At 40.3% G+C, this 19,829-nt stretch overlaps 1 protein-coding gene across 1 annotated transcript in view; it reads left to right on the top strand.

Annotated features, from left to right (window-relative positions):
- The first annotated feature begins 5,867 nt into the window (after nucleotides 1-5,867).
- LOC109915461 (transmembrane protein 39B-like) overlaps nucleotides 5,868-19,829 on the top strand; it is a 16,542-nt gene continuing 2,580 nt past the window's right edge. Inside the window, exons 1-3 of the mRNA XM_048613285.1 lie at nucleotides 5,868-5,923; nucleotides 11,678-11,829; nucleotides 17,960-18,296. Of these exons, the coding sequence (XP_048469242.1) occupies nucleotides 5,921-5,923; nucleotides 11,678-11,829; nucleotides 17,960-18,296 (492 nt within the window). The 5' untranslated portion in view covers nucleotides 5,868-5,920. The remainder of the gene's footprint in view (nucleotides 5,924-11,677; nucleotides 11,830-17,959; nucleotides 18,297-19,829) is intronic.

Genomic DNA, 19,829 nt, shown 5'->3' with positions numbered 1-19,829 from the left:
GTCTTATAATTGCGGTTGTGAAAGAGGTAAGCTCTATACAACTTCTGTCTTTGAGTAATGTTCACTTTTCCAGAAGGATACATACTAGTTTGTGTAGGAGCTTTTTGTTTCATTCTGCTGAATTCTTTAAATACAGTTTAGTAAAAACTGCTACAATTTGCAGCATAAACAGTATGTTTGACTTTTTCTATTAATCTGATAGAGTAGATGAAAACCAATTCCAAAATCCCATTTAACAACAAAACTAACAAAATTAGATTGATCAGTCTCCACAGTTCAAGTCGGCTACTATTAAGATCCCAGCTGATGATAATACTGGACAAGTCACAAAGTGAAACTTTGTTTAATAAACCATAAGTTCTGTTTTTCCAATTTATTTATCAATGTAGTCAGTCATCAAACAAGAGGCTGCCGGTGTACTTTCAACAAAAGAATATCAACATTCATGAAATGCGAAAGGAAGAAAAACTAAACTACACAATATAAAAACTATTTAAAATTGACTTATTACAAATATCTGAAAGAAAGTTTTAATCCTTCTACCCTCACAGCAACTTTACATTTACTCAAACCTCAGTGAAGAGCTACCCTGTTTCGATTTTAACGTTCCTTGTAAAGTTGGCACAACTTTTCATTCCTTTGTGGCAAAAGTCTGCAATCACTCAATGTTATCTTCTTTAGTTAATGCCTGTTCTTGAAACCTTTAACCGAACTTCTAACACAACTAACTTATTCCTTAAATAAGTGCTCCTTAATTTCATGCATCCAAAAGTCTTATGGGATGTAACGTCTTCTGTTTCTGGAGCTTTTCTCTTAGAAAATTCGCAGCCACTCAGAGTGTTCTGCTCAGAGTGTTTTGGAGAATGCCAAACTGCACGGTTGCAGGCCTTTTTCTTTCTGAATGACCCGTTTTTGTGTCTGAAAGAAATCTGCACACTCACTGACCTTTTGAAAGGTTCTCCCTGTGTCAAACGATAACACCGCAGTTTTTTTTCCCCTCTTGTGCTCTTTTAAAGCCTCATTTAAATGCATGTACACATATTTGCAAACAATCTAATATGAAAATGAAACTAAAACCATGTCTCCCCTCTTCAACTTTCTCAATATATAAATACAAATCAAATGTAAGACTATTCATCATTCTGTCCACATTAGACCCCAGTTTCCAAATAATAATGATATATAATTTACACTTACGTTACACTTCCCTGCAAAAAACAAACTGAAAAGTAGCTTTAAGATTTCCTATTACAGTTTCCTCATCACTACATCTATTCTACTTATATAGTTTTCACTTTCATGATAAAATGGCATTCAAATTCATAAGGCTTTTCCATAATAATCATCTACACAAGTTCATTTTGATCACATTTGTTTTCTTTCTTATTTGCTCTTGATAAACCATCTGCTTAAATGTTTCCTGTGATATGAATGGTTTTTAAATTGTACAGTGTAGCATTAAACTTCTAATGCAAGTTTCATTTCTAGTGAAATGGCAGAATGTTTTAAATACTGCATCTTTACTATTAATTGTGGGCTAAAATGGTAAAGGACTGTTTTAAAAGGAAGAGCTGTAGGAGTTTGTGTATTTTTAAACACAAGATACTGGAAATCATTGAGAGTTCTGTTTGCTGTTTTGCAAGCAGTGGGGGAAGGAATGATAAGGAACCACATCACCCGGCTGTGTGCACAGATTAAAATTTGACCAGAAAATGGATTGATGATTGGTATGAATAGTCTTCTCTAGTTGTCGATATTGAAGTAATCAACTTGATGACAAGATATAGGAACAGAATTCAGCCAATTAGCCTATATAATCTTCTCTGCTTTCAATCATGGCTGATATGTTACTCAACTCCATTCTCCTGCCTTGTCACCATAACCATTGATCCTCTTACTAATCGAGCTTTTCTGTCTCTGTCTTAAATACACTCAATGACATGATCTCTACAGTCATTTGCAGCAATGAGTTCGACAGGTCACCACCCTCTGGCTGAAGAAATTCCTCCTCATCTCAGTACTAAAGGCTTGGCTCTTCACTCTGGGGCTGTGGTTCTATTCTTGGGTCCTAGCCATAGAGTTGTAAAGCACGGAAACGGACTCTTCAGTCCAACTCGTCCATGACGACCAGATATCCTGAACTGATCTAGACCAATTTGCCAGCATTTGGCCCATATCACTCTAAACCCTTCTTATTCATGCACTCATCCAGATATCTTTTAAATGTAGTAATTTTACCAGCCTCCAACACATCCTCTGGCAGCTCATTCCATACATGCACCACCTATTGCATGAAAAACCTGCCCTTCAGGTCCCTTCTAAATCTTTGCCCTCTCACTTTAAACCTCTGCCCTCTAGTTTTGGACTCATCCAACCTGGGAAAAAGACCTTGGCTATTCACCCTATCCATGCCCCTCATGATTTTATAAACCTTTTTTAAGTCATCCCTTAGCCTCTGTGCTCCAGGGTAACAAGCCCCAGCCTATTCAGCCTTTCCCAACAGTTCAAACCCTCCAATCAGGGCAACATCTTTGTAAATCTTTTCTGAGCCCTTTCAAGTTTAACAACAACTTTCCTATAGTAGGGAGACCAGAATTGAATGCAGTGTTCTTGAAGTGGCCTAACCAATGTCCTGTACATTCACAACATGAGCTCCCAACTCCTATATTTGATGCACTGACCAATGAAGGTAAGTGTGCCAAACGCCACCTTCACCAACTTCAAACAAAAAGTGCTGGAAATCACAGCGAGTCAGGCTGCATCTGTAGAGAGAAAGCAAGCTAACATTTCGAGTCGAGGTGACTGTTCATTAGAGCCGACATGAAGTGTGAAGGGGACAGCATTTATACAGTAGTAGGGGGCTGGAGTGCTGGGGGAGAAAAGGTGTTAATAGTACAGATTGAGTGATCAGAATGTGGGAATGGCAAAACAATGATTAATCAAACTGCCAAACTGGAAAGATCAGATGGTCCCACTGGAAGGGCAGAGTGGGGTGTGTAGGCGGGGAGAGGACAGAGAATGCAACTAGTAACGTTCTTCACCAACCTGTCTACCTGCGACTCCACTTGGGAGGAACTATGCACCTGCACCCCTAGGTCCCTTTAGTGGGCAACACTCCCCAGGGCCCTGTCATTAAGTGTATAAGTCCTCTCTTGATTTGCCTTGCCAATTTGCAAGACCTCACATTATCTAAATTAAACTCCATCTGCCACTCCTCAGCCTATCTGATCAAGATCCCATTGTACTCCTTCACTATCTACTACACCACCAATTTTGGCATCATCTGCAAACGTACTGACCATACCTCCTATATTCACATCCAAATCATTCATTTAAATGATGAAAAGTAGTGGACCCAGCACCGATCCTTACGTCATATCACTGGTCACAGACCTCCAGTCCGACCACCCTCCACCACCTGCAGCCTCTGCCTCCTATCTTCAAGCGAATTTTGTATCCAGTTGGCTAATTCCACCTGGATTCTATGTGGTCTAACCTTGCTAACCAGTCTACCATACGGAACCTTGTTGAACACCTTATTGAAGTCCATATTGAAGTCGTAGTTGAAGATTTCCGCATCCCAAGAATGAGTAGAAAATGAAATGGTGCACTGAACAGAAGGGAGGAAATCTTTTGCTAAACCCTTTATGTAGAAATAACCCATTTTCTCAGCTCCACTTTCAAAGTAGCTGTGTGATGAGACATGGTGCTGCCGACCCTCTTGTCACTGCTATACTGCTGCATATCTGCAATCCACTCTTCATACAAGGCCATAACTGCTGCTATCTTCAAGTAAAAATGTTCGTGCATGACTTCTTTAAAGCATGGCAATACGGTGGAAACATCATCTTCAGGTCCACTCTATCCAGGCTTCTCAGTATTCTGTAAGTTTCAGTTAGATTCCCTCCATCCTTCTAAACTCCATTGAGTACAGACCCAGAGTTCTCAACCAGTCCTCATATGATAACCTGTTCATCTCCAGGATCATTCTTATAAACCTCCCGTGGGCCCACTCCAAAGCCAGCACCTCCTTCCTTAGATATGGAGCCCAAAACTGCTCACAGTATTCCAAAGAGATAGTAAGAACTGCCGATGCTGGAGTCAGAGATAACACAGCATGAAAGAAAGGTCCCGACCCGAAACGTGAGCTTTCCTGCTTCTCTGATGCTGCCTGACCTGCTGTGTTCCTCCAGCTCCACATTGTGTTATCAAACTATTCGAAATGCAGTCTGACCAGTGCTTTACCCCGCCTCAGTATTACATCCTTGCTTTTGTAGTGTTGCTCTCTTGAAATGAATGCTAACATTGCATTTGTCTTCCTAACTTGACAACTAAACCTGCATGTTAACCTTAAGAGAATCCTGAACTAGGACTCCCAAATCCCTTTGTGTTTCACATTTCTGAACCTTTTCCCTATTTAGAAGATAGTCTATGTCTCTATTCTTCCTACCAAAGTGCATAACCTTACACTTCGCCACACTGTATTCCCATCTGCCTCTTTTTTGGCCACTGTCCTAGCCTGTCCAAGTCCTTATGGAACCTCCCAACCTTTTCAACACTACCTGTCTCTCATCTGTTGCTGTGTCACTTGAAAACATAGCATCAATGCCCTCAGTTCCTTTGTCCGGGTTGTTAACATATAGTGTTATTGATTGTGGTCTCAACATTGACTCCTGTGGAACTTTACTAGTTATAGGCTGCCATCCTGAAAAAGACTCCTTTATCCCCACTCTGTGTTTGCTAGTCAGCCAATCCTCTGTCTGTGCCAGTACCTTGTCCCTAACACAATGGGCTCTTATCTTATTGAGCAGCTTCCTGCGCAACATCTTGTCAAAGGCCTTCTGGAAATTCCAATAAATCACGTCAGTCGGCTCTCCTTGCTTGTTAATTCCAAAAAGAATACTATCAGATTTGTCAGGCATGATCACTCCTTGACAAGGCTGTACTAACTCAGCCCTAATTTACCATACATTTCCAAGTACTGTGCAATGTCATCCTAAATAGTGTACTGCCACATCCTGTCAGGAATGGTGGTGGGCGATTAAACAACACACTGGAGGAGGAGGCTCCACAAATATCCCCATCCTCAATGATGGAAGAGCCCAACAACACAGTACAAAAGACAAGACCGAAGCATTCACAGCAATCTTCAGCCAGAAGTGCCGAATGGATGATCCATTGCAGCCTCTTCCAGTCGTCACCAGCATTACGCTTAGCAGTATTCAGCATCAGAGCAGCAGGAAAGTTGACGTTTTGGGTTTACACCCTTCATCCACACTGTATTGACTCTGATTCCAGCATCTGCAGCTCTTGCTATCTCCAAGTGACTGAAAACCCCACTGTGAAGCTTTTTCCAAGGATGCTCACCTTGAAGAAGTTGTCCTCCTCCCTCTGAAAAGATCTCAGTGGATCTCTCTCCCATTGCAACCCACTGGTGATCTCCTCCACCCTGAAGCTCTTCAACCACATACTGAAACACACCCGTTACTACAGCCACGTCTCCTTTCTCAGTACCTGCCTATACCCCATGGACTCCAAACCATGTTTAGGCCATCCCAATCCGGACCAAACCAGAACCCCCAGAGCCTCCAGAAAGAGTTTTCTCTGCAGATCCTCAGCTCCACGCTCGCAGCCATGTGCCAGCATCTTCTCTCACTATGGTCAGCCCCACCCCAGCACAGAGCCTCTTTCCTAGACCCACAAAGGACCTCTTAGCAACAATTTGTAGCTTGGGTTGTGAATGCAGTTGTTTGTTAGCTCACCGAGCCAGTTGTTCTATGGTGTGCAGACATCTCATTATCCTTCTAGGCAACATCATCAACGTGCCCTCTAATCGAAACATTGGTGCTCTGCTTCCTTCCAGATTTATGCGATCCTCTGGTGTGAAGGTCTTGTCGCTTTCGGTTCTGTTGTTTTAGCAATGGTCGGTATACAGGGTTTATTCTATGTGTTTGTTAATGGAGTCCTGTGTTGAGAATTTCTGGAAGCCTGACTCTCAACACAGGACTTTGATATTCATGGCTTTTTTTGGTGAAGTGGAACTTTTCCTTCTCATAAGTACAAACTGCTTCTGTATGGCATTAAATATTTCTTTGAGCACCGTCCACTGTACCTCAAAGATAGTAGGAACTGCCGATGCTGGAGTCTAAGATAACAAGGTGTAGAGCTGGATGAACACAGCAGGCCAGGCAGGATCAGAGGAGCAGGAAGGCTGACGTTTCGGGTCTGGACCCTTCTTTTTTTTTCTGAAGAAGCTTCCAGACCCGAAACATCAGCTTTCCTGCTCCTCTGATGCTGCCTGGCCTGCTGTGTTCATCCAGTTCAACACCTTGTTATCTCCACTGTACCTCAGTTGTTTTACCTATTGGCACAGCTTCCCAGTTTACAGTGGACAATGTCTGCCTCATACCATTAAAGTCTGCCTTACTAAAATCCAAAATTCCACTGTTCCATCTTTGCTTATCTCTTACAAACATTACATGAAACTTGATCATGTTATGATCACTTCTGACAAATGCTCGTGAATAACTACGTCACCAATTAAGTTTGCTGACTTGCTCGCCAAGCTGGCTTGTTTTTGTTCAGACATTTCGTCAACATGCTAGGTAACAATATCAGTGAGGCCTCCGATGAAGCGATGTTGTTTGACGCTGCTTTCTCCCCGTAACCCTTGATCCCCTTGACAATCAAAAATCTATCTATTTCTGTCTTAAATATACTCAATGACCTGGCCTCCGCAGCCTTACATGGCAATGAATTGCATAGATTCACCACTGTCTGGCTGAAGATGTTTCTGCTTATCTCGGTTCTAAAGGGTCTTCCATTTACTGTAAGGCTGTATCCTCAGGTCCTCTTCTGCCCTACCAAGGGAAACATCTTCCCAACGTCCACTCTGTCCAGGCTGTTCACTGTTGTGTAAGTTTCAGTTAGATCCCCCTCCTCCTTCTAAACTCCATCGAGTATAGACCCAGGGTCCTCAAACATTCCTCATATGTTAAGCCTTTCATTCCTGGGATCATTCTCATGAACCTCGTCTGGACTCACTCCAGGGCCAGTACATTCTTCCTAAGGTATGGGGCCCAAAATTGCTTACAATACTGTAAATGTGGTCTGACTAGAGCTTTGTAAAACCTCAGACATACATCCCTGCTTATATTTTCTAGTCCTCTCGAAATAATGCTAACGTATTTGCCTTCCTAACTACCAACTCAACATGCAAGAGAGGAGGTCTGAGAGGAGGTGCAGTTGAACAAGCTTCCGGCAGATGTAGTTGTCAGGAACGTTTGAACTGTTCTTAATTTCTCACATCTCACAGTTGGAGCATACCACTCCATGAACTGCCATTTCTCACTATAATGTATTAAAAATAAATAAGCAACTAAATAAATAAATTTTATCTATTACTTAAATTATTGTTATTACTTACCAACCAACAGGCTGAATTAGTATATTATCCTCCAAAAAACAGCCCAAAAAACTCTACCTTGCACTACAGGCAAATTGCCACTCTCAAACTGTAAAGCTATGAAAGAGTTTATAAAAAAAATAGAATGTAGGGGTAAAAAAAGTCACCTGATTAATACTGTCAAATCAGGAGTTCTCCTGTGTAGCACGTCACTTTTTAACTCATAATGTCACCAGGTGTTCCTCCAAAGATTCTTTGTGGTGTTCCTGCTATAGCAAGCCTAGCTCTTCAGATAAGCTCAGGTAATATCTCTGTAAATTATTTGTATCCCTCACGCAGGTGCCTCTCCACCTATTTTTGTGTTGTCTGCAGATTTGGCTACAGTACATTTGCTTCCTTCTTACAAGTCATTATATAAATACTGTAAAGAGTTGCAGTTCCAGCACTGATCGATGTGGAACTCTACTGGCTACAGGCCACCAATCTGAAAAAAAAATCCCTTATCCCCACTCGCAGTTAACTGTCCGTTGGCCAATTCTCCATCCATGCCAATACATTACTTCCAGCACTGTGGGCTCTTATGATTTAACCCTTTGCGAGATACCTTGTCGAATGCCTCCTGGAAATCCAAATAAAATATGTCTACAGGTTCCCCTCTATCCACGGTGGTTGAGGGTCCATCAAAAAACTCTAATGAATTAGTTAGACACAATTTCCCTTTCTTGAAGCCATGCTGACTCTGCTTGACCAGATGTCAATCACACTTTCTGCTAAGTTATTAGATATGTATACTTCAAAGTGATGTCGCATCAATGCCAAACTCAATTTTGTTTTCCCCTCACAGTTGAATATTTGTTGATAAGCATTTAGTTTGCTTGAAAAATAATTAATTAGCTGTTCAATTCCCATTTTGTCCTATAATAACATTGCGCCAACAGTAGCATTACTCTCATCAGCAGCCATTTTAAATGGCTTAGTGTAATTTGGTGCTGCTAAAACCAGTGCAGTATTACATTTTTGCTTCTGTGGGTGCTAATTTGTCCCACAGTGTGGGGACGCAATGCCCCAGTGGTATTAACACTAGATGTTAATCCAGAGACTCAGGTGATGTTCTGGGGACTCGTGTTCAAATTTCACCACAGCAGATGGTGGAATTTGAATTCAAAAAATAAGGAATCAAGAGTTTATGTTGATCATGAATCAATTGTGTGTGTGTGTGTGTGTGTGTGTGGTGGAATCTGGTTCACTGATGTTCTCTAGGGAAAAAAAGACTGCTGTCCTTACCTGATCAGACCTACAACATGTGATTGTCTTTAAACTACCCTCAGGGAAATTAGGGTTGGGCAATAAATACTAGTCTGGTCAGTGACACCTGTGTCCTGTGAATGAAATAAAAAATCACTTTTGCTTTAGCACGTTCATTTTTAGCCAAGCTTATGATCAACTCAGTAGGTGAACTCTAGCTACTGTGCCTCATGACTGAACTTTATATTTTCCCTCACTCAGGCTAACTCCTCTGAGTTGAGTCTGTAAGGTTTTGTTTTATGGAAACACATTACCTACATTAGCTTCATGTATAGTCAAAGATGTTTACCCTGGCCTATTTACACAAATGAATATCTTTTGCCAGTCCTCAGATTTTCTATTTCTCTAATCTCCTTTTTGATTCCCATATGACCATTTCCTTACACATAGCTATCTAGGTGAAATATTAGAGGTATCCATCCGAACTGCACCTTCTCGGATTTTTGATACTTGATGCTCATCTAAGTAAATATTGGTTTACTGGAATATGTTTCTTGGATTTTTTGCATAATCATGATTTCATTCAAATTCTCAAAGTTTTTCTCCAACTGCAGTTATTGAAACCACTGATCCCACATCATTTCTTTGTTTATTGCAAATTCTACAAATGTCTGATAAGGTTTCTTGCTTATTCTGCAAAATTTTAATTCATAAATTACAGGAACAAGCTCATAAGCATCGAATATTGCTCTTCTAACAGCTTCATAGTCTGCAGATTGTTCTTTTGACAAACTGGTACATGCATTTGTAGCTACTAAGAATCTCTGTAATAGTAAGGTCGAAACATCTTTTCGTCATTTGACTTTCACAGCTGTCTTCAAATGAGGTGAAATATCTGTCATCTCTACCCCTTCTAAATTTAGGCTCTAAATGCAGATATCTAGTTCAGTCAAACTTCCATTGAAATCAGAATCATCCGGTGAGTTTTTAATCCCTTCTTTCTTTCTTTCTCTAAGCTTTTCTCTATCCGAATCATGTTTTCTGATTATCCTCTTTATTTGAAGTTGAGACTGTTTTTATTGCATTCCCATTTCTTTTTCTTTCTCCAGTCTTCCTCCTTCTTTAGGCTATGTTTGCCTTGTTTTTGCCAATTAAAGCGTTCTTATTTTCATCTTTCTTTTAAAATTTATCTTGTCTTTACATTTCCCTTTTTCCCTTATCTAATTCAGTTTGTGCCATTTTCTTTTTCCTCTAATACAAGTTTTGTCATTGTTAACTAAATCTTGGCTGATTCTAGTAGTGATGCATTAATTTCCGTTCTCACTCCTTTTAATTCTAAATGGTGGATGATCTCTTTAAGCATCTCAACTTAACCAGATGTTGCTTTTAATTCTACCTTCAATTTATCCGCCAACACTTTCATTTTAACTTAAGTCAAATTTTTTAAATAATCTGCTGTTACATCTTCCACTCCCAGAAAGTCTTAGTGACATCAAAGTCATTTTGACATTTCAACTCATGTAACATACTTCACATCAACTCTTGTGTCTATTACATTCATGGTTATTACATTCACATACTCATTTTCTGAAAATCCACAGATTTCTATTAAATTGAACAGGTGGCATTCCCACAAAGGACCTCCACATTGTTATTCTAAGCTCTTGACAATACAAGTCAGATCCCAGAGTGAAACCTGGCTTAATAGACTGCAAGTTTTATTTTTGCAGTTTGTTTCCCATGGTGCTCAGTCACTAGATATTTTCACAAGAGGCTACCAATGCACTTTTACCAAAAAAAAAATCGAAGTGTATTACACATAAAGGGAAAAATGGACTACTTTGTACTATGTAAGAACTATTTGAAATCATCTTATTCCAAATAACTGAAATAAGAATTCAGCCCTTACAGATACACAAACCTCAGTGAAGGGCCACCCTGTTTCCACTTTAAGATTCTTTGTTCAGTTGGCACAACTGTATTTGGTTTCTTTCTGGCAAACATCTGCAACCTTGGCACTATCTCCTTTGTTTAATATCTCTTTATGAAATCTTTAAAACAAATTGCTAACACAGCTAATTTACTCCTTAAACGTGTACTCCTTAATCTCAAGCATTCATCCGTTCTGCAGATAACAAGGTGTAGGGCTGGATGAACACAGCAGGCCAGGCAGCATCAGAAGATCAGGAAAGCTGACGTTCCGGGTCTTGTCTTCATCTCTGAACCTTAAGGCCTAATGTTTCTGAAGCTTTTGTTTTACTAACCTCTAAACTAATAGGAATAAGTTTCTTCTGTCTGATACTTTTGGAGACTGATAAACTGCACTGTTGATATTGTAGACTTTTTCCTCTCTGGGTGACCTGTTTCACTCTGAAAGAAAACTGTACAGTCACTGACCTTCTGAATGGCTTTCTCTTTCTAAAATAACTTCTTTCTGTTTCTGTCTCCCTGTGTCATAGGAAACCTCAACTGTTTTCTTGTCTTCTATGCTTGTTTTCTAAAGCACTGAAGTATTCGCATTGAGGGTTTTTTCCCAAGCTACATTTTAAATGCATGCAAACATACTTCCCGACAACCTGCTACTACTCAGGACTTAGAATGAAACTAAAACTACATCCTCCCTTCTAACCTGCACAGTTATAGATACAATCAAACATAAAGGTTTACATTGCTTTGTCCACTTTAGAACCCAAGTTTCCAATTATTGATCACATATCATGAATCTTCATAAAATGGTATAAAACTGTTAATAATTGAGTACACTTAGCTGTAAAGTGGAGTCTTCATTTGGCCATGAGGACAGATCATGTGGAAGATGGATATGCTAAAAATAAAAGTGCACGTTTAAGGTTGTAGCATTTTTGCTATTTAAATATTAAATAGCAGTTTGCATTTTTAAGTTGATGGTACACATATCTGGAAACTAATATAAAATTACAATATTATTGTCATGAACAACAAGGAAAAGGTGCAGATATTGTGCTACTTTTGAATTCTTGTTTCATTGCTTTCTATTTTATTTCTCAGGCCTCTCATGGTAAAATCTCAGTACCACAGTCTGTAATTGTTGTGACAACTCGATTTGCAGTTCTGACTGGAGCAGGGTGGAGTCTGTGCCGATCACTCATTTACCTTTTCAGAACATATTCTTTTTTGAATTTATTGTTCCTGTGTTACCCGTAAGTTGCTGTTATTGAAATTTTTCAAACAAGTAATCATATTAACTATAACAGAACAAAAACTGGCATTCATGTAGCATTTGTTATGAAATTTAGAAGAATGAGAAATGAACTTATAGAAACTTATAAGAAGCTGAGGGGCATTGACAGAGTGAAGGCTGAAAGGATTTTCTTCTTGTGGGTGAGACTAGAACCAGGAGACACAGTTTAAAGATAGCAGATTAGGAAAAATTCTTTCCTCTGATGATTGAGAGTTTGTGGAATTCTCTTTCCAGATGATGGAGGCAGGGACATTGGATATATTTAAGGCAGAGTCGATAGTTTCCTTACTCATAAGGGTCTCAGAGATGGCACACCCATCATTCAGATGCTTGCAATCACCGCGCTGAGTTGGAAAAAAAATCAGTGACATCACAGAAATTCAGTAAATTCATTGCTTAGTAAGGAACTGTCATTAGGGACTGTCCCTAAACAGAAATTAGAATTAGAAATTCTAAATTAGAAAAGTTTAATCAAGGGATTAATTGAGAAACACCAGGGATAAGCAAAAGCCTGAGCCAGACAATAAAGTATTATAAGTAAGCCAGAATAGGATAAGGGAAGGAGAGTAAAGCTAATGTAAGGGGATTAACTACATTAACTTTAAGACTAATTAATTAAGATACTCAGTATGTGAGTAACTAAAACTAAGTGAGTAACTTTAAGGTACGGCATCTCAGGTTGGTTGAATAGAATGTGACATATAGTGCGTGAGGACTCATGCTCCTAACAGGTGGCGTCGATGACTTTGTGCGGGAACTGCTGTCCCCTGTAGAAACTTCAGCTCCAAGAGAGGTAGTGCAGGAGTCTCCTGGAGCCCCACTTACAAAATGGCTTTTGATTTTGGAAGCTGATGGGGCTGCTGGTTCCTCAGGGGAACGTAGTCAGAGCCAAGCTTCTGGCATCGCAAGCCGCCTGACGATACCAGAGTTGAGGAAGATGAAAAGAATTGCTTTATGATAGAAGATTCTTTAGTTAGGGGGAACAGACAGATATCTGTCAGGCCATCAACGTGACTCCAAGGATGTTCCAGAGCAGTTACAAATCACACTTATGGGGGAGGGTGAAGAGCCAGAGGCTGTGATCCATGTTGGTACTAGTTACTGATGTATGAAGGGGAACGTGATCCTCCAGGCAGAATTTGGGCAGCTAGGTAGAAAGTTAACATGCAGGACCTCAAAGTATTAATCTCTAGTGCAATGTGCAAGTGTGTACAGAAATAGGAGGATAAGGCAGATGAATGTGTGCCTGGAAAATTGGTGCATGAGGGAAGGTTTTGGATTCCTGGGACACCGGGATTGGCTAAAAGGAAGATGGCACCTGTACAAGCCAAATTAGTTGCCCCTGAACAGAACGGGGACTGAGTTCCTTGCATGGTGTTTACTAGTGATGTTGGGAGGACTTTAACTTGGCAGAGGTATGGGAACCAGGAGTGAATATTAGAAATAAACAGTAGGACTAACTTGGAGATACAGCTGGCATTAGCACAGAGAATAACAAGTTAATAGGTAAGGTCTGAGTAAGGGAGAAAGAAATGAAATACAAAACATTCATGTATGTAAGTGCACAGAGGACAGTAAATAACGTTGGGGAGTTACAAACGCACACTAATGTGTGTAAATACAATGATGTAGAGATAACAGACTTGGCTCAAGAAAGGGCAAAACTGGGTGCTAAATATTTCTCGGTGTAAGTTCCTCAGGAAAGATAGAAAAGAAGGGAAAGTAGGAGGGTCAGCAGTATTGGTTAAGAAGTGCATTGCAGTGCTGGAGAAAGAGGATGTCTCAGGGTTGAGTCTATTTGACTAGAACTAAGGAATAAAAAGTGTACGATTACATTGCTTGGTGTTGTCTATCAAACACCAGACAGTGCATGCATGCGAGAGACAGTGGCGTGCATGCGAGAGACAGACAGTGCATGCGTGCGAGAGACAGACAGTGCGTGCGTGTGAGACAGACAGTGCATGCGTGCGAGAGACAGATAGTGCGTGCGAGTGAGACAGACAGTGCGTGCGTGCGAGAGACAGACAGTGCCAAAAGTGGCCTAACTGACATCCTGTTCATCTGCAACATGACATTCCAACTCCTATACTCAATGCACTGACCAATAAAGGTGATGCATTTTGGTAGAAAGAAAATTGAGAAACAATATAAAATAGAGGGTATAATTCCAAAACGGAGGGTCCACAGTGTATATGTGCACAGATCATTGAAGATGGCAGGAGAGGTGGAGTTAGTAAAGCATACAGTGTGCTCAGCTTCAGAGTACAAATGCAAGGAGGCAGTGTTGAACTTTTACAAGACACTTGTTAGACCTCAGCTGGAATATTATTTACAGTTGTGGCATCACATTATAGGAAGGATGTGAATCTATTGGAGAGAGTATAAGAAGCAATTTGCAAGAATGGATCCCAGAATGACAAACTTCAGTGAGGATAGATTGAAGAAGTTGGGCCACTTTCCTTGGAGACAAGAAGGCTGAGAGAAGATGTGATTGAGATTTTGAAAATCATGAATGGACTTGATAGGGAGAAGCTGTTCCTGTACATAAAAGGAACAAGTACGAGAGGGCGTAGATTTAAAATGATGTGCAGAAGAAGCAAGAGTGATGTGAAAAAATCATTTTCACACAGCAAATAGCTAAGGCATGGAATGCACTGCCTGGAAATATGGTGAAAGCAAATTCAATTTAGGCATTCAAGACAGCAAAGACTGATTGTTGGATTGAAATAATGTGCAAGGGTCTGGGAAAAAACAGGAAATTGGCACAAGGTATTGATATTTATTTGATTAGCTAATGCAGGCATGATGGGCAGATTGGTTTCCTTCTGTGCCTTAACATTTTTGTGATTCTGTATCAGAGGTAGGCAGGAAAGTAAATATGAAGCCACAATCGGGTTCATCATGAACTGATTAAATGGAGGAGCAGACTTGATGGGCGAAGTTGCCTTACTCGTCCTAATTTGTGTGTTCATATACTTGATTGGAGACAACATTTAAACTTTGGTTAAATACTATTAGATTATGTTATGACAAGTGAACTTCTTTCATCATTTGTTTTTATACAACACCTTGAAGGTAGATATACACTAATCCTGTTTTCCAACTTTCGTCCCATATCCCTGAAGGCAATGCAAGCAAATATCTAAATATTGCTTAAATGTTACAAGGGTTTCTGACCCAGTGACCCTTTCGGGCAGAGTTCCAGGCTCCCATCACCCTCTGTGTGAAAATATTTTACATCGACTTTCTTCAGCTTCTAAATTGGGGAACATGTCTTGCTATCCAACCTCTCTGTGCCCTTCAGTATGTTATACACCTCTATCGGGTTCCCTCACAACCTTCATTGCTCCAAGGAAAATAACCTCAACCTATCCAGTCTTTCCTCATAGCTCAGACAGCATCATGGCAAATCTCTTCTGCACCCTCTAGTGCAATCATATCCTTCCTATAGTATGGTCACCAGAACTGTATGCAGTACTTCAGTTATAGTCATAGTGTCATACCGAATGGAAACAGAGCCTTCAGTCCAATTCGTCCACGCCAGCCACGTTTCCCCAAAATAAACTAGTCCCCCACTTGCCTGCATTTGACCATTATCCCTCTAAACCATTCCTATCATGGACCTATCCAAATATGTTTTAAATTTTGTAACTGTACCTGTGTGTACCACTTCATCTGGCAGTTCATTCCCTGTACAAACCATCCTCTGTGTGAAAATGTTGCACCTCGGGTCCCTTTTAAATTGTTCTCCTCTCACCCTAAAAATCCACCCCCCCCCCCCCCCATTTTTGAACTCACCAACTCTACGGAAAAGACCTTTGCAATTCACCTTATCTTTGCCGTCAGGATTTTATAAACATCTTTAAAGTCACCTCTCAACCTACTACGCTCCAGTGAAAAAAGTCCCAGCCTATCCTTATAATTCACACCCTCCAGTACTGGAAACACCCTGGTATATATCTTCTCTGAACCCTCTCCAATTTAGTAATATTCTTCCTAAAGCAGCGTGACCAGAACTGTACACCATACTCCAAAAATGGCCTCACCAACATCCTGTCCTAACTCTTATATTCAGTGACCTGAGCAATGAAGGCAAGCCTGCCAATGCCTTCTTAACTATCCTGTCTACCTGTGATGCACCTTTCAAAAAGCTATGTACCTCTGTTCGACCATGCTACCCAGGGCCCTGCCCTTGTTTGTTTTATTAAAATGCAAACCTTGCATTTATCCAAATTAAATTCCATCTGCCACTCCTCAACCCATTGGCCTTTTTGATCATGATCCCTTTGTAATCTTTGATAACCTTCTTCACTGTGGACTATGCTATCAATTTTGGTGTTATCCACAAACTTATTAACAGTGCCTCCTAATTGTTTATATAAATTACAAACAAAAGCAGACCCAGCACTGATCCTGTGAAACACCACTGGTCACAGGCCTCAAGTCCGAAAAACAACCACCCTCTGTCTCCTAATGTCAAGCCAATTTTGTATCCAATTGGCAAGCTCTCCCTGAATCCCATGTGATCTAACTTGACTAATTAGTCTACCATGCGGAACCTTGTCAAAGGCTTTACTAAAGTCCATGTAGACAACGCCTACTGTTACTCAGTATTTTACACAGTTCCAGCTTAACTTTCCTGCTCATAGAGTCATAGAATCATACAGCACAGAAGAGGCTCAATCCATCAAGTCTGTACCACCAAAAATATACTACTATCTACACTAGACGCATACCTTGAATGTTATGCTTCTTTATCCCGCGCTCTGGCTAATAAAGGCAAGTATCCCACGTGCCTTGTTCACTACCCTATCTTTCTGCCCTGTTACTTTCAGGATTCTGTGGATATGCACACCAAAGTCCCTCTGATCTTCCTGAGTCCTACTATTCCAGGCTTTTTAACCTCACACTTTTCCATTGTGAAGACCAACACAAATTCTTCATAGAGGACTCAGCCCATATCTTCTGGGTCACCAAACAGATTGCATCTCTAATCCCTAGAGGGCCCTATATTTCTCTAATTATTCATAGAATCTGTGTATCATTAAACACCCTTTTGGGTTTTTCTTGCCAATGCTTTATCATGCATCGCTTAGGTTTCCTCATTTCCTTTTTAATTTCTCTAGGCATTCTGTCATATTGAGCCCTTTGTATCTGGATAAACGTCATTTTCTTTCTTCATCCTAACTTTTATATATCTTAACATCAGGGTTGGTCCCACTCTTTGTCTTTACAGGAAAATATCTGTGCTGTATTCTTGCTCTTTCTTCCTTGAATATCACTCTGACATAAGTTTATTTGCAAGTACTTGTTCCCAGTCTACTTGAGCCAAATTGTATCAAATTTGTTTTCATATTAAGAATACTAAAGCGATGGAAAATATATAAGTCAGAGACTTGTGTGATATTCTATGTCCTATGTAATAGGAATAGGAGTGATTAGAGTTGGGGTTTTCCAAAAGCATTTCGTATATGAATTGTAATGAAGAAAAGGCAGGGAAAATAGATAATAGCTGCCATGTTAAAAATGTAATTTGAATAGATATGCTCTTGAAGTGCTGGTGATTACCAGATTTTCTCAAAAATATATCCAGTTCTGCATCCCTAAATTAATACCCAGAATTTTAATAGCAATATTTTCACATTGCCTATTTAGTTTAATGATAACATTTGCAAATACTCTTTTAATGTTTTGTGATATTCCTCTGTTACCTCAAAACCTACAGAAAGAGAGCTCCTCCCTACCCAGCTTTACCCTTACCACCTTAATCTCCTTTATTTTGCTCCGTCCAGTTTTCTAATCCGACTTGGCTGTCCCTTATTTCTCTTTGATCTTAGGCTCTTATTCCCCACTAGTCTAACTCACAGCCCTCTTATTGCTTTAATTTGATCTAGTAGTATTCATATCATTGGCTCTACTCCAGGACATGCTATCATTGAAAAATACTCTGTTTCACTGGTATGTTGTGACCTGGTCTCTGCCATAGACTGATTTTCTTCATTATAAACTGATGAAAAAGCACTGTTAATAGATTTTGTGCTCAAATTATAGAAGATATGATAAACACACTTTATTTCCTATTTCTGTAGATTTGGAATGTACGTACCTTTGTTTCGATTGAATAAGGATCCAAAGAAGTCAAACTTCCCACCGTCTGTGGCTAATATAAGTCCCAATGAGACAGGAACAGTAGTTGGAAGAAGGAAAGATTGCTTAACAGTCTTAAAGGAAACATGGAAGCATCATACCAACCAGACGTACAGCATTAACACTATGCCAACCCATGCATGCTGCTTGTCTCCAGACTTGATCAGAAATGAAGTTGAACATTTGAAATTAGATTTCAACTGGCGCATGAAGGAAATTCTGGTCAATGCAATGCTTAGTGCATATTACATAGCCTTTGTTCCTGTTTGGTTTATAAAGGTGAGTAATAAATATAGAATGCAGTGGCATAATTTCTGAAGCTATTCAGCAGGATGTTATTCCAGATACATTGTCTGCTGTAGCTGTAAAAGTTGACTTATGATTGGTAGGCCCTTCTGAAGCAGGCATAGATGAATAGTTTTGGCCCAAGGTCAATTAATGCTTTTTCCTTCTGATTGGCTTTTGTCTCTGCTATCTGGTCATTCCTTTTGTTCTCTGCTTTTGCCACATCCTTTGAGACTGCTTATCTGTAGGCAGTCCGGTCAGCATAGAGGACTTGCCATGCATTGGGCAGAGTTTCCAGGACCCAAAAGAGCCAGAAGCACTAGGGGAGTACAGAATGTGCAAGAGAGAGTAAGAGAAATTTGAAAAGCTAAAAGGGGATATGAAAGGATACTGGCAAGTAAAATAAAGGAAAACCCTAAAATGTTTACAATTATATTAAAGGTAAAATGATAATGAGGAAGGCATAAAAATAGATAAATCTCCAGGGCTGGATGAAATGTGCCCCGGATTGTTGAGTGAGGCAAAAGGGGAAACCAGCCGGGACACATGCAAAAAGTTTCAATTTTTCTCTGGAGGAGTGGAGGGCAGCTAATGTGGAACAGCTATTCAAGAAATGAGCGAAGGATAAACCAGGAAACTACAAGCCGGGCAGTCTAACTTAAGTGGAAGAAATTCTGAGAGTCTGAATTACTCTATATTTGGTAATGCAGGGGTTAATCAAGAACAGTCAGCATGGTTTTGTTAAGGGTAGGTCTTGTCTGACCAACTTAATTGAATTTTTGAAGAGGTGACCAGGTATGTAGATGAAGACAATGCTTTTGATGTAGTCTGCTTGGAATTCAACAAGGCTTTTGATATGGTCCTGTATGGGAGACTGATAGCCAAGATAAGAACCCGTAGGATCCAAAGGCATTTGGCAGTTTAGTCCACAACTGGCTGAATGGTAGGAAGCAGAGGATGATGGTTCAAGGGTGTTTTTCTAACCTCCAGTGAGGTTCCGCAGGGATCAGTGTTGGAGCCCTGGCTGTTTGTGGTTTATATAAGTTATTCAGACTTTAATGTAAGAAGGTTGATCAGTAAGTTCACATACGATACAAAAATTGGTAGGGTGGTAAATAGTGAGGAGGACAGCCTTAGACTGCAAGTGGATATAGATGGGCTGGTCAGACGGGCTGATCAGTGGCAAATGGAATTTAATCCAGATAAATGTGAACAAACAAGGCAAGGGAATACATGATGAACAGTAGGGTCCCTCTGAACCCCAGTGCCTCCTCGGATCTAGTGTGCATGTACACTCGTCCCTTAAGGTATCAGGATAAGTGGACAAGGTGGTTAAGAAGGCATGCAGAATACTTGCCTTTATTTGTTGAGGCACAGAGTTTAAGAGCAGGGAGTTTATGTTGGAACTGTATAAAACGTTGTCGAGGCCATAGCTAGAGTATTGTGTGTGGTTCTGGAATCCACTTTATAGGAGGGCTGGGTGTCGGTGTCCGGCTCAGGGCTGGGCGTCGTGTCGGTGTCCGGCTC

This window comes from Rhincodon typus, chromosome 27 (assembly GCF_021869965.1).
Source record: "Rhincodon typus isolate 14 chromosome 27, sRhiTyp1.1, whole genome shotgun sequence".
In the NCBI taxonomy this organism is placed as follows: domain Eukaryota; kingdom Metazoa; phylum Chordata; class Chondrichthyes; order Orectolobiformes; family Rhincodontidae; genus Rhincodon; species Rhincodon typus.
The sequence above is the reverse complement of the archived record's forward strand: the minus strand, read 5'-3'. Positions and strand labels throughout refer to the sequence as shown.